The 15,589-nt window shown below is 44.5% G+C and overlaps 1 protein-coding gene across 4 annotated transcripts in view; it reads left to right on the top strand.

Annotated features, from left to right (window-relative positions):
• The window catches only part of TTC7A (tetratricopeptide repeat domain 7A), a 200,298-nt gene that overhangs the window by 158,633 nt on the left and 26,076 nt on the right, over nucleotides 1-15,589 (top strand). For 3 of the 4 annotated variants that reach the window (XR_007628882.1, XR_007628883.1, XR_007628884.1), the window contains one exon: nucleotides 7,903-10,233. Coding sequence is in view for 1 of the 4 variants with exons in the window: in XM_050314945.1 (XP_050170902.1) it covers nucleotides 7,903-8,124 (222 nt within the window). In the remaining 3 variants the exon portion in view is untranslated. Of the gene's footprint in view, nucleotides 1-7,902; nucleotides 13,694-15,589 lie in introns of those variants that run through there. The other variant, XM_050314945.1, reaches the window with a different exon arrangement.

The following is a 15,589-nucleotide window of genomic DNA, read 5'->3' on the forward strand; positions in this document are numbered from 1 at the left end:
CTGTCAGCCATGTCTTCACTGCACTGCGCCCATGCTCATCCACATACCAAATGCAGCACTTGTTCTGGTGATTAGTTCTGTGGGGCTGAGGTTCCTAGAGACCCTCGGCAGAGCTGAAGCTGTTATCTAGGAGAACCTGTTCACGACTCATACATTCAGATAAGATTTACTCTGTATGGAGAGGGGAGGATAACGTGCATGGGAAATGTGCACATCAGCCCCTCCTTTGTTGCAAAGCAGTGCGTTAAAAATTGGGGAGAGATCCAGCGTTGGCACTGGAGGATATTTAAGCAGACAGAAATTCCACGTTCATCTACAACTGCATACTGCGGGCAGTTGGATTAATTGGATGCCCAAGTCTTAAGCCTAGACATTCCCCAGCTACATGCAGCAACATCTTGTTATGCACAACAGAACATAGGCACCTGCTTACTATCAAAATATAGGCAGGTTTTTTTGCTCCTGGGGGCAATGGGGATGCTTAACAGCTGCTCTACCTTCTTACAAACATTTGCTAGAAGTTAGCATGTACCCCCTGGGCACAAGAAAGCCAAGTTCTCAACTCTCCTCCATCTGAGTCCCTTGAACCTGTCCCTGCTCTCTGAATTGTTCCTGAGTAATGACAGATTATTCAATGTGAAATGCATTAGCAGCCGATGAAGCACAGCAACTGCTCTATAGTCAAGTGCTTTAGCCAGCAGGTTACCTGCCACTCTTCAGCATCCTACATGTATATTGCATGCCTTTTCTCTCTTTTGCTGATGCTTATCAGTCTCAATTCTGCATGGATTCTGGAATACTTTAAAATACCTAGGCTGAATCCCACTAGTTTCAACAAGGCTTTCTGCCAGGGAAGCCAGTACAATGCATAATAGAACTGGGACCTTAAGTTATAAATTACAAGTTCTAAATTATTATTTATTATTAATTTGGGACCTTCTTTTGGTGCATATTTTTACAGACAGCACCATGAGCTTGAGTCCTAGTTGAAGCTACTGTGTGCTCTATTGCAACATTACTATGACAACTGCTAAGATCGGGACTGGGAGAAATCTTGCCTTCCATAGGGAAAGAGAGTGTGAAACAAATACTGGATTTAGTTACTCTCAAACATGTGGTTGAGGCATCCTGGTAGGCTTCCTTGCTTCCTGCTTCATCTCCATGTAGGTCTCAGCAAAGGAGTAACTGTCTAGAGAATATTCAGCGCGCAGCAAACGATTCTGCTTTGCACGAAGCTTAAGTGACGACAATCCAACAAGGCAGAAAAACTCTTCATTCTCCCTAGGCTTGTATGAGCCTCCCTGTGAAGAGATCAGAGCCTCCTGGTTTGAAATGCTGCCTTAGGGTTTGCTTTTTATGTCAATAAATGTTTTATCACATTTAAGCTTCAAACACGGTAGAAACATCCCTGCTAACATTTGATGAACTCAAATAGAGACAGCAAGCCTGGGCAGAAGGCAGTGTGCAGCACGACACAATGCTTCCCTTCTGCGGGGGGGGGCTTGCCTTGGACTCACAGAGGGGCCTGGGCGAGATGCTGCCTTTGCAATTATTCACTGCCTTGAAAAACATATTGACAAGCTTCTGAAAGGGATGTCCCTCTCTTCAGGTCTTCACCACTTCTGATCTTTTCTTCGTTTTGCTTTTTCTTCTCTCCCTGCCAGCGCTGCCTTAGTGTGGTTGATAAAGCATATCCATGTGCCCAAGTCTCTGGTGGGCTTAAGATGTCTCCGTCTTCACACTCAACTAGTCTGTCTCTTCTGATACCTCCTTGCAGTCTCATCTCTTCCCTCACAGTCCTCAGTAGCACAGGAAGTTGCTGCAATGAAGTTAAACAGCAAAGGCTAGGCTGCCTTCAGTGCCTGCAGTAGTGGAGCTGAAATCTCGGGGCTGAACCTACTGAGCTGAAACCCACAGGCAGTGGGGTACACAAGTGCTACAAATTGTGATGCAAACTCGGGTTTTTTGCTTTTCCCAGCACTTGCCAGTTCCCCCCCTCTGGCGCCGTTCTTTCATTTCTCCTTTCTACATGCTGCGTTTTGCAGTGGCCCTGCCTGCCTTCCCTCTCCTCCCCTCTCCTTCCCCTCCTCTGCTTTATCAAATGCAGCACTTCAGCGTCACTGACTGACAGGGGATGCAGCAGCTTTGGCAGAGGAGAGGGGGAAGGAAGAGAAGGAAAAGCTGCTCTCAACAAAGGAGGCAGCAGAAAAAAATGAAAGATGAGCTTTCTCCCAGAATTGTATGCCAGTCACCCTTTGTTAGGGCAGCAAATTAAGACATGGTCTCTAATTCAGTTTGGTGAGAAGACCCTGCCTTTTCCATGTACACCTACAGTGTATTTTCAGGGAACAAAGCTCAGATGTATAGCTCAGATTCACCACAACCTGGACTGAATCAGCAAAATGGATGATTAGCTACCCCCACACTGCCAGCCGCTGCGTGGCTAAGTGACAGCACAACAAAAACTCACTTCACTGCTCACAGCTAAAAAAATCCTGGCTCTTCAGAAATGCAAAGGTCATGAATGTAGGGGGAAAGAATCGCAGAGCAATTGACTACTTGCATGTCTGTCTTTATTCTAGGAGACCTAGAATTTGCAGGGTTAATATTTGCCATTTTCCAAAAGGACTCTCTGATATTTCATGGTTTATGCAACAGATTTTGCTTACAAGTTATTCTGATTGCTAAATAATTACAGAAGCGTATGTTGCCCTGTAGCAGTGCGGATTTTTCTGTTACATGAGACTGTTATCACCAAGTGCCAAATGCATCTTGAAAGGCTTTTTGTAGGGTTCTGCTGAATAAGCACACTTTTGAACGAGCACTTTTCTGCAGCATGCCCTGCTCTTGCCAGCTGCTGATTACCCTCCTACTAACCACTAGTGACATGTCCGTATTACAGATTGGAGAAGACAGTAAGGATACTGCATCTACCTTAAAATTAATTAAATAATGCACTAAAGGAAGCCCAGCAGCAAAGTCTGATTTATTCTGGAAACATCTTAGGGTATTTAGACAATAAGAGGTGAAAATGCTCTGCTCAGTTAAGACAAGCATCAGAGACAACCTCGCTTTGGAATTAGAGTCTCATGCAAAGATACAGAGAACTTATGTTTATGTAATTATTAAAATCCACTTGTAAAGGATAGAGTCTAGTCCACCTATACAGATTCTCCAAGAATGAGATGACCATGCAAATACAACAAAAAGCAACCTTCCAGGAGTGGAATAAAATGTTTATCTGGACATCTCTTTCAAATGCAAGCCCCAAAGGAAAGAACAAGCAAATCTGTGCCACCTTAGTGGAAGGAGACAAGAATGCCGACTCAGGATAACTCCCTGCAGCTCATCAGGTGTTTGAACTAAACATTAGCGAAGGAAGTTTTGATTTTCATTACTAAAAATAAACTCCAGCTTGTATGTGAGGCTTATTTTGTAGTCTTCCATAATGTCTTTTCTGCACTATTTTCTGGGAATTTTATGAGCTAACAAACTTTAAGGAGGTTCTGTCAAACTCTTAGGAAATAAAGGCACAGATCAGAAATTTCACGACCTTGTGGAAGTGGGACTTCAGGTGTGGTTTATGATCACTTTTTTATTAGTGGAAATTGAAAATAAGTCACTTTTTTTCTCATCTAACTTAAATTGAAATATGGCTCCCCTATTCTAAAATAAAAATAGCCTCACACAAGTATCAGTTACTGAGTATCACATCACTGAAGGCAAGGGAGTACAGCCCGGTGTCACCATAGAAGTGGTTTAGGTTTTGTTTGTTTTGCATGCAGATGAGGTCAAAAATACCTTTAAAAAGCTTCCCATAGGCACCCTCTGTTCCCTGAAATTAAAAACCATCAATTCAGGAGTCCAGCTGTCAGCAAAAGGCACCCTAAATCAGCAGTCCAAATTCACTATTCCCCCTCAGCTTTCGTACGCCGCTAGACTGTACCGGCCTCGCTGTGCCGCAGTCCTTCACCTCAAATTAATTTCTTCCAGTGCTCTGGCCTCACTAGTCTGCCTCTGTTTACAAGATCTGAAGTACATCTTCAGACCTAAAGAAGAAATTAAATTAGTCTGTGCAAGTTACCCTCAGACCTTCTCGAGTGAGTGAGTGAGTGAGTGAGTGAGTGAGTGAGTGAGTGAGCATCCGAGCACTATGCAGCTGTATTAGCACAAACAGGACATGAAATGCCTGTGTGCGTGGCTAGCACAGGCCTGGGGTGCGAGCCCTGGGGATGTGCTGCCCACAGGAGCTTGAAAGAAAAATGATTCCCACTCGCCTTTTGAGTTGGTTTGGGATTTTTTTACTATTTATAATTTGCTGGAGTTTAAAAATAAGCCTGTCCCCATTGCTCCTTGGGGCCTGACTCAGTACCAACATCACTGACAGAGAAGGCCATACTTAGAGGTGCTTGTCATCTTTGGGAGGAAAATCACCAGTCAAAACCAGAAGTGCCAGTGCTAGCCAGGAGGTGGCAGAGAAGCCAGGCTACCTTGTACACCAGTCTCTGCAGTTAGTTTGGCAAAAACACAAATAGAAACCGAGGAAAGACAACAAAACCCAGCCCCCACTCTCCATCTTCAGGAATAAGAGGATGAAACCCTTAATCACATTGCTGCTTGTATTTATACTAATTGCTCATCTTCCTGAGATCTGACTTTATGAAATTATGCATGCACACCAAGCAGATGAGTTTCCATAGAAACTCATGAGCTGAACTTTCATTAGAAAAATCTCTTTTTAAAAAAAAATCTTCCAGATAAAAATGCAAATTGCCTGTCAGTGGGTGGCTTTCTGAATTTATATATAATTTTTTTTCTTTTGTACTGTAGGCAGATTCCAACTGGACCTACATAGCAACAACATGCAGGCATTGTTTAGAGCAAGCCAGACTCCATGGGGAAATAAGAAATTCAGGAGCAAGGAGAAGCTCTCAAGTGCAAATACCTCAGGGAAACAGAAACTCAAGTGCTCAGTGCTGCTTCTTCCTAAGGCTTGGGGTTTGTGCAGCCTCCAGCTCTCAGAAAATGCTTGTGGCTTGCAAAGAGCAGGGTGGGGAAGAGGAGAGAGAGGAAACATAAAACAAGAAACTCTCCTGCACACAGCATTAATGATGTTCAACCTGTCCTTTAAACATCCAGCAGCATATTTCTGCCGCTTCAGTTAAGCCTCACTGAAAAGGCTGACACCATCTGTCACAGCTCACTCTGGGGCAAAGAAATAGGTCTCTGTGCTGGGGCTTGGGAACACTGGCAAGGATGGGGATTGCAGAGTGGGTTGGCCAAACCTTGACCTCCACTGGGGCTGAGGCCTGAAGCCCAGCATCATGTCCCCACACTACATGGAAATCCAGGCCAGTGTGCAAGAAGAGGGCATAGGGGCTGTTCCTGGTCAGAAGAGGGAAGCAGGGTGGTGGGCATGCCTTGGAAGGGCCACGGACTTGGGCAGCCTTTGGTACCAACAGCCGTGCATGTAAGAAAAGAGGAGGCAGGAAATCTTAAACTCCTTCAAAAATGTTTCTCTCCAGAAACACACAGCAGTTTTTCCCTCATGCAGTATACTGCAGCATCAACAGGAGGCCTTCCCCTGGCTTTGGAGAGCCTCGAATCACCCTTTGTGAGAGTTCACAGATCTTTTTTCAGCTAAACTGGCAAACCTGAAAGCACTGAATACCTATGAGCGAATGTTCACATGTGCTGCACTTACTGGTGGGTGTCAGCTTCAGCATCTCCCCCAGGTGAATACAGTACTTGGGTTTGCCCACAGCCTCCTCCAGTGCTGCAGAACAGCTGCAGGGACTTCAAGCACAGGCAGAGAAACACTGGGAAGCTGTAAGAGGGAGGCCAAGCCAGTCTTTGGTTCTTGACCAGCATGAGGAGAGCTTGGGGAGCACGAGGTAGCTGTGCTGCACGAGCAGTTTACGATGAGGTGGATTTCACTGCAGCATTGTTGAGAGGCGCGAGATGTCAACCGGGAAGGGAATTCCCCTCCTGGTTGGAGTGGGTTGACAGGCAGCAGCTGCACAGGCTCGCTGGCCTCTCTGCCTCGGGGCCAGCAGCCTCTGAGAGCTCTGAGAGGCTGGATGCCACTTAGTGTCAGGGCGAGGACAGCGATGGGTCCCCGGCCACGAGAGAGCACAAACGGCTCTGCTCGGTCAGTGCAACAGGAAGAGTTTTTAGAAAGAGTGAGTTTGTGGTTGAGGACAAACTTGAGCTGAGATAACTCCTGTCTATTCTTGGCTCAGCAGCAGATTTGCTATGGCCACACTATTTGCCCTTTCTATGCCTCATTATCCCTGTCAAGCGGGTGACTCAAATTATAATTGCACAAATTCCTTCCAGTCTGTCATTACGTGCCTGCAGTCATCTCCAGGCAGCTACCTCCAGGGGAACCAGCCTCTCCCACCAGGGTACCTCTGTGCCACGTGTGCCTGCTCCCAAGGCAGTGGTAAGATTAGACCCCGTTGCCTTGTTGTTTTCCTACACAGAAAGAAACCTAAAGAAGAAAACATCCCCACTGCATCTCTAAATTAGCAGATCTGATTCTGAGTTGATTATTCAGGTCAAGGTTATGGGCGAGAAAGAGGCACTGAAACTTTTCATAGCACTGCCAATACTTGATTAAATGGGTGTTTCTTAATTTTTGTCTCAGGCTGGAGGTATTAGTACTATCACTAGCCTTAGGATCTTAGTCATGCTGATGCACCCTGTGTCTAATGGTACTTTCGGAAAATCAAAGGAAACAAGAAAGAGGAAAAATCTTCACTGTTTCCAAAAGCATCACCATTCTTTCATCAGAAATTTTCTTGGGTTCTAGTTGCAAGAGATTTCATGTTTCCTACATCTTTTCATATGAACTAAAGGCAATTATACACATTAAAGATTAGGCTAATGATTTTCTTTATAAATATATGCATCCACCTACTATGTTTTCCCAGGCAAAGCATGAAGTGAGACAATCATCCCACTTTCCAGTATTTCCATGGGTGAGTGCAGGCAGAGGCCATGCAGAGCTTGGCAGGCAATATGGCAGTGTTGGCTGCTTCTTCCAGGGGCCACCCCTGGGTGAAGCTGGTGGGAGGTTCATCCTGCTGTGTGCACCTTCAGGAGGAAGCAGAGAATTGCCACTAATGCCCTGTGGCCTGCAAAGCCCTCATGGCTGTCGGGGCTCGGTGTGGTTGACTGCTGTATAATTAACATGGAGCCTGGCTCATTAGGTGCTTTGTGGGTTCAGATCCACATCCATGAGAGCCCTATAGGAAAACATGTTCTTCCTAACACTTCTTTCATCCTCCCCCTCTGTTCCTTCCAGATGGTTACACCCACTTGTGTCTTTTCTTACCCTAAGGACAGTTTTTTAAACAAGGTTCCTGCATCCTTCTCCTCCCCCACACTGCTTTAGGATCTACATTGGAGTGCAGGAGGACAGAGCTGTTACACTCCATGCTGTTACATACAGCCTGCCCCTAGAAGATTGGAAGGGGACCACATCCCTCTGTCCCCTGTTTGTTAAGAAGAAAGATCTTTCTACATGCTCGAGATGTAGGAGGTGAAAGACTTTACCTCAGCCTCAGCTGGATATTCCAGATGTGCAAGATATGAGGTGTAATTGAACTTCTTATCTGTTTTCTGGGCAAGGAGAGATGGATACTTAAAGGACCTGTAACCTTTCTTCTGTGTAGCGCCAGTATACGCTCTCCCAGTAACACCCAGCGGGAGCACTTTCTGGATCAGTGACTGCTTAAAAAAAAAAATTACTTTCACAATTCTTTTTTTAAATAATCCCTCCATAGGACTCCTGCGCCTGGTCTCATATGGCAGCCCAGTTTTGTGGGAGCTGGGGGTGCTCCATTTCCTCCTCTGTTTTGTGCCGTTGTTAACTGTTCATCACTTGTTTGTTGACAGGGCCTGGTGCTGAGCAGACTTGGGCGGAGGGAACTGGCCCAGAAAGTCCTCAGAGATGCCATCCGTATCCAGACCACCAGCCACATTGCCTGGAACAGCCTTGGAGAGGTCTTGCAAGCTCAGGGGAAAAATGAAGCAGCCATCGAGTGCTTCCTTACTGCACTGGACCTTGAATCCACCAGTCCTGTCATTCCATTCACTGTCATACCCAGGGAGCTCTGAAGCTTTTCCCTGCAGCTAAGCACCTTCGTTCTGTGGACAGACACCAAAACCAATTAAATAAACAAAGAAAAAAGCCCAACAGAAAAGTGCCATTGTAACCTGGAACTGGGATGAGTAATTCCAGGATGGGGCTCAGGTCTACACGCTTAGCTGAGACAAGCTGAACTGTAGAAGAATTTGCAACACGCAGAAATAGAGAATGCCTTTTTCTTCACAGGTGCCTGGCTAACCTCCTGTTAAAGTTGGTACCAAGGCTTATTTCAAACTGTTGGTTTAAGGTGACTGTAAAAAGATCATGCTAGGATACAGCTGTTCAAAGCACTTGCACCTTCAGTGTTCATTAAAGATAAAACCCCAAGCCCTGAATTAAAGCCCAGACCTGCTCTAAATAGGAGTAAATGCACCAACTTATTTGACCAAGTTGTGCTTAAACATGTGGTTACCTCCCCACAGATCTGACAGGACAAGAATGACAATTGCACCAAATAGACATGCAGTATATGCTGTTTACAAAACTATTTCAGCTATTTTGATAATCCTTTTTCCTGCCTTGCTTTTATATACTGCATATGCTCACTATATTTAGTGTAGCACTTGCCTAGACCAATTTAAATTAAAAATACTTATTTTTTAGAAAAGCTAATATTGCAGTATAATTCACAAAAGCAGAAAGACCAAAGACCAAATAAGTTCACACTTGAACTAGTATTAAAAACATATATGTATCTCCACTTACATATTTATTGAAAGGCTTTACATGAAGTAGCTAATCATAAACTCTAAGATTCATTCTTATTAATCACCTCTTGCATCACTTTTAGAGAGGAATATAGTGTTTACCATTATATTGTGACTGAACTCTGTACTCTACTGTATTACTGTTCCTGGCACAGAACATTTTCATATCCATCTTTTCATGATACAAAAGATGGCAGCAGTCTTTTAAGGGAAATTATGCTGAAGGCAGTATGTGTATATATGAATTACTTCTTTCTTGAAACTAAATCTTTGGATTGTCCTTAGAAATTTCACATGAGAGGTATGGAGCTGAGCCTTCAGTGGAGCAGGATCATTTTGCGTATCGTATCAGATGTAAGAGTGAAGAGCTTTTAATCCGCACAGCCTCCCCATGGCTGGCACAGCCAGGGCAGGGGACACAGCTGGCAATACCCCCTGCTAAGCTGCTCCTTAGCATTGCTTGACCTCCCCGGGGCCTTGGCAGCAAGGTGGAGCTGTACCGTGCTGTCACACGACCCATGGGAGCCAGCCCTGTCCAGAACAGTCCAAAGATAAAGATGATGCAGAAATTTGCTGCAGGCACTTTTCTACAAAAAAAAAAAATAAATGTTGGGGCTCTGCTCCTATTTTCATACAAAGAAGATTTGTGACTATTTCATAAGTAAGTTTGCACTAAAACACACCTTGTATTATAATTCCTCCCAGTATTGTGATCCTTAACTAGCTCACTCTGGAAATAATAATATCCTTAGGCAATAAATGAATTGGGGTTATTTCTTAAAGAGCCTGAGGCTCTGGCAGCAGACTTGAAGTCAGCTTTGTTTACAGTTATATGGAAATCTGCAGGCTAATGGAGAGTTAGGCCCTCGCAGTGCTCCCAGACCACACCATGGCAGAGCTCCTGCCCCCAGCCCTCCCTCAAGATGCCCACACCAAGGGAAGTACACTGTTCTCAGGTTTCTCTCAGCAGCCCAGTGCAATGCCAGGCCAATATTTTTACTTTTTCCCATTAAATCATCCTGGTGCAATGGCCCAGATTATTTATCTATTCACCAAGGGATTCTAGGTCTGATCTAGGCTGATTTCAGTCCAGGTGAAAAGAGCCCAGCCATGAAAAGGTGCTCGGCCCATGAATTCTCTGGCTTTCCAGTGCCACCCAGGCACTAAAACTGATTTTTTTAGGCCAGAGGCAGGTTTCCAAGGAGACAGTGTTACCCGGTCGCATTTCTTGTTTGCAATAGCACCAGCAGCAGAGGAAGGAGTAGGTGTTAAAGTACCGGAATTAAATGAGTTTCATCAAGACAAAAAGACACAGCCGAGACCCATTTTGGTGTGAAGGATGCTATGAAGTCGGCTTGCTCTGCACTGCAGGTGGGAAAGAGGGAAGGGGAGGGGTAGAGATGCTGTTGTTGGCATAATATGTAAATTGTTACCCAGGTGTTTTAAACCCAGTTCCACAGTCAGATGCAATCTGACAATAGACTTAAGTAGAGACATATATAGATAGGTATTGTATTCTGGTATTTGTTCTGCTCCAAAGTTTCCAGGGTGGGAGCAAACCTTCTGTGTTAGACAGAAAAAAAGAGTCAGTGTGGTCCGACGTTGCCGCTCAGTTGTGCAATATATATTTGTAAAGCACTGCCATAGCAACTCCTGTGTGCTGGACAGCTATTTGAGTACAAGCTACATCCACCTCTATGACCAAGGAACTGCTTTAAGAGCTCTGTAACGTAGCTGGTCTGTGCCCTGGCAGGAGGGTGCCTGTTTCCCAGCAGCAGCTGAAAAGCAAACACTTATAGACCCATTTACTTCTGTATGCGTAGCTTGTAAACAGCCACCAGCCCATCGTGTTTGTTACTATCTGGCAAACTTCATCCTGGCAATAATCAGACTTGCCACAGCAGTCATCTTCCTAGGAGAGGGGCAAACATTCACAAATACTTTGAGTGTGTCAATAAGTCAGATGTTGCTAGGGTGGTCCCATCTTTCTCAAGTGCATTAACGAGTGTTACTGGCATTGGAATTGCAGTCCTAAGAGCCTCTGCTTCAGGAAGACATACATGAGTAAAGGCCATCAGCATCAACAGGAACCACCATGGGTAAGGTGGCCTTTACCAGCACACCACACCACAGCCCCTGCAGCATCTACAGACAAAGTGCTTTGCATGCATACTGGCCTCAATCCCGAGATCTGCTGCATGCTTCCCAGGGGATACAGAACACCTTGTTGGCTGGAGGGGTGTTGTGTTAGCCTGAAATGCTCTGTACAGTGCAGGAAAGAAAGTGGTTATTGCACACTTAAAAGTATTTTGGGGGCAAATCCTCTAGCCATCTTTGTTACTCATGCTTACCAAAACAGAAGCCCTCCCAAGCTTACATGCTGCCTCTCTTATTCAGCGTGGATTTTGCTCACACTTCCAGATACAGAAAAACAAAGACAACTATTTCAGACAAGCCTATATATTGTGATATTTATTTAGATAGCAACATTGATAAATCTGATAGAATTACTCATCTGAGCTCAGTAATACTTCTTTGTATGGCAGGAAGCCTGGCATGTTTAATACTCAGGGTTTGAAATCTAACAACATAAGATTTACATGCCATCCCTCATATGATTATTACAGTTCATAAGTAGTGGAAGTTTGGGGAATCAATTCCATGAGTTTGAGCACTGACTTGAGTCCAACAGTTTTCTCATTCATTAGTTTTGAAAGAGAGAGGTTAAAAAAACCACATCATTGCCTAAAGGATCAGGTTCCTCTTGTTCCACCACAAGGTTATTTTCCTTTTTGTTGGCAGGGTGCATACAAAAAAGAAAAATAATTACCTTCTATTTTCCTGTCGTGCAGTAAAGGAGTAGTATGTGCTGTTGCCTTTGGCCAACAAGAAGGATTGTGTATTGTAAAAAAAATTAATCTGCCTCCAGGATAACAGAAGGAGAAGCCCAATAGGCCAGGGAACAGCTCCCCTGTAAAGTGGAGCTTTACCCTGCGTACAGTGTCATTAGCTCCACTGGAGCAGTTGGTAGTTAGGAGCATTTCCTCCAGCTGAGGATCTGCCCACCCATGTATTCATTCCGTACAGGGAGTACGGAGCTGCAAACTCCTGCGCCACACAAGTACCCCAGTCCGTTTCTATTGGTAACACTTCATGCTTCTGATTATCACAATGCTTCAGAAGTGCTAATTATCTTTTCTTGGTAATGACTAATAAATCCAAACGGAGAACAGTCCTGGAGGGTGTTTACTTTAAAATTCACTGGCTGGGTACCAAAGCAGGCACAGCACTGGCTGCTGCAGTTTGAATCACAGTTATTTTATCCAAAAAACGTTTCATATTCAGAGAGTCTTGGTGAAGAATGAGTTTGGCTAGTTTGTATTTCGTTTTAATGACAGCAGAGTGGGAAACAAAAAAGACATCACTACCACGATCCTTTCTCAGCCAAACCAACAGAGGTTTGATAGTTGCAGTTCAGCCTTGGAGAGGAAGGCTTCCCAAAGCAACCACACTGCAGCAGTAATTGCCTCTGAAGGAATTGTATTACAGGCATATTTGACAATTATGCAGTGGGCATGTGTAGCTGAGACATCTTTCCCTCCTTTTTTGGCTAAGGGGAGCTGCTTTATACCCGAAGGGACAATTGCAATGCCCATCTGGGTGCCTCTCAGCACTACCCTGGTGCCATCTGCACAGTCATGTTCACCAACACCCCTTCGCTCACACTGGTCTGACTACTCTCAGACTGTTCCCTAAGCCTGGTTCCAGGCAACAGCCTCCCTACTGCTGAGCTGTTGTTCAGTGCTGCAGGATGTCAGTGCGTGGCCAGATAGAAAGTTATTTTCTTAGAAATGAGAAGCCAAATCATCCGTCAGACGGTGACGCTGGCAGGAGGGCAGGTAAACACTGACCCAGCAGTTGCCAAGATGGTTCCTCCAACTTCGCCTTTCATGAACTGGCTTGTGCCTTCAGCGCCAGCAAACCACGGCAGGTTCCCAAGTGACTGGATACTAAAAGATCCATCTGGTTTTCCCACAGAAATGCATGCCAGTCAGTAGCTAAAACCACTGATAGGGATGCAACACTGCACCGTTGCATAGCGGCCCACGATGATACAAATAAGAACCTCCCTGAGCTGGTGCACAGAGAGGTGCTCAGCTTTTGCACATAGAAAGCATGTCCTACATGCCACTCTAATGCTGTTAACGTGGGTGTCAGTGTCAGTTTTCCATGTAACTTAACTTTTTTTTGTCGTTATAAGATGCTTTCACCAGACAAATAAAATTGACCCTGTGGAAAACAAAAAATGCTGCTCATATTTCCTGCGAGTTTCAGGGCTTTTAATACATTCATGCCATGGATACTTCAAGTATTATGAAATGTCCAGTTGTTATATTAACTGGAACCTAGTGTGCCTAGCAAGTTACCAGTTGCAAAGGATATTTTGGCCTACACCCTGTAGTTCATGGGAAAAACGAGAGTGAGCATGCAAGCAGCGTGCTTTCAGAGAGGAACAGCGCCAGGAAAAAGGAGTAATGTAGCTTCAGATGTTTGGATTTATGGAGATTTAAGCAAGCATTGTGTTTTTCTTGTGCTTCTTCCAGTAAAAATAAACAAAGGTAGTGTGAGAAATTGTAACATTGAGGTAACATGCAAATACTATGCCATCAAGTTTAGGGACTCACCTTATTTTGGTGGCAATGCCATTAATCATCTTTTTGCTACAAACAGTTACTCCTTTGGTTATTTGGAAATAAAATGTCTCCATTCAAGAGCTTCCAGAGCATTCTTTGCATTTACACATTAATCTTTTGGGCAAGCTTCAAGAGGGCCTTCTTAAAAAGTCAGCTCCTTAGTTTCATACTCAAATGAGATTAAGGATGGAGTTTTTGAACAACATTTCTTCATAACTGTGGCTGCTTTGGTTTATGAGTGCATTCAGCATAACTCAAGCAGAACGAGGTTCGTCTGCGGCAGTAACAGAATTAAGTGTCCTTCAGCTGTTTGTACAGTCTTAAAAATTGGAAATTCAAGCGAACAAAATACTTAGCTCTGACTCTACCCCCGCCTTTTTCTAACTTTTTCACAGAGAGGAAGTGAAACACTGCTGTGGGGGATGGATGGAGGAGGCTTCCATGGCCCCTCCAAGCAGGAGCCCAGCTGGAGGCGTGCACCTGAACCCCAGCAAAAGTTTGAGAATTTCATTGTTCAGTCCCCTGAGGGGAACTGTTATTGTCTGTTATCCTCTCTGCATCACACAGATGTTTAATATTCCCTTTCTTTTTAAATAAGCCTTTTCACCCTCATTTTTGCTGGAAGGAGCTCTGGCTGGTTTGGGAACTCCACCTTTAATACAGAATCACTTCTTCCCATGCAGAGAGCCAAGTGGTAATTTTGACATGAAACTCTTGAAAGGTCATTAAGAATAATTTAATAATTTTTAATAATTTATTTTATATATTATATAATTTTTAATAATTTATTCATCACTCCAGTTCTTTCTGCTGCAGAATGGGTAAAACCAACTCAGATATTCCTGCTTCATGTGAGGTCCAGATATTTAGCAGTTCCTTACATTTAGCAGTCCCATAAACTTCCCAAAGGAAGAGATGAGAAGCATCGCTGCTGCCCAGATGCTCACTTCCATGACAGTCTCTGGCTATCAGATTTTTGTGGAGTCACCAAAGCAGCAGTGTTTACTTTGTTTGTCTTTAACCACATCCCTCAGGAGGTGTCACATCCCAATCAGACATGCCTGAACCAGTCCTTGGAACAAAGGAAAACTGTACACATAACCTCCTGCTCTTTAAAGACTGCTGTTAGAGGAAGTAAACCTGCATAACACTGGTTTATTCTGTTGTCTTTAGCAGTCACCATAGCATTTAAATGAGCTGTGGCTGTCAAGCCAGTTTCCTCTGCTATGTTGTCTCCAAAGCAAAGAGCAACGTCTTACAGCCAAAACCATCTCCGCAGATCCACCGACTGAACAGCAAGATTCAGTGGTTTTCTCAGTGCTCCAACTGCAGTAAGTGTTTAATAACGAGGAAAAAAACCCTGCAGGTCATTGCCCTGAATATCAGATCTGCCACTTTCAAGCCTGATCCCATCTAAAACTGATGTAGCCACTGTGATATCCGGCTGATGGAGGAGGAGAAGCAGGTGGACAGGACATCTGAATTTTATACAGTAAAAATGGCAAGCATTGTAACATGGCCTAAAACAGCAAGAGAGCAATGAAAACTGTAAAACAGGAAACATTTGCCTTACTGCAAAGCTCTCACAGAGGCAGCTTCACCAGCTTTTCTGACAGAAACGTGCAAAAACACCCCTCTGTGAGGGAGCAGATGTCAAGGAGCCCCTCCCCAGCCTCCTGGCTGCAAAGGCCTCTCTGAACCTCTACCCTGCACCAGAGATCCAGAGTCCAGCCTGAAGCACAGAACCTGGACCCTTCCACAGCGTGCTTAGGGCAGATGCCAGTCCTGTGCCTCTCAAAGGACAGAATGGTCCTCAAAGCAAAAGCTTCATTACATTATGCATGGCAAGCCAAAACATCTTTTTTATAATGCAGATGTTTATGATATTGTAATTAGGCCCGGAAATGGGGATGTTTGTAAATGAACCAGCAGTAAGTGTCCCTGTATTTTGTTATCCCATGAGAGGGGATGACACACACAGCCCGAGTTTGCAATGCCAGGTACTGTTTCAGAAGGATGGGAGTTCAAGGATA

This window comes from Myiozetetes cayanensis, unplaced genomic scaffold, assembly GCF_022539395.1.
Source record: "Myiozetetes cayanensis isolate MyiCay16 unplaced genomic scaffold, myiCay2020 scf2-11, whole genome shotgun sequence".
Classification (NCBI taxonomy): domain Eukaryota; kingdom Metazoa; phylum Chordata; class Aves; order Passeriformes; family Tyrannidae; genus Myiozetetes; species Myiozetetes cayanensis.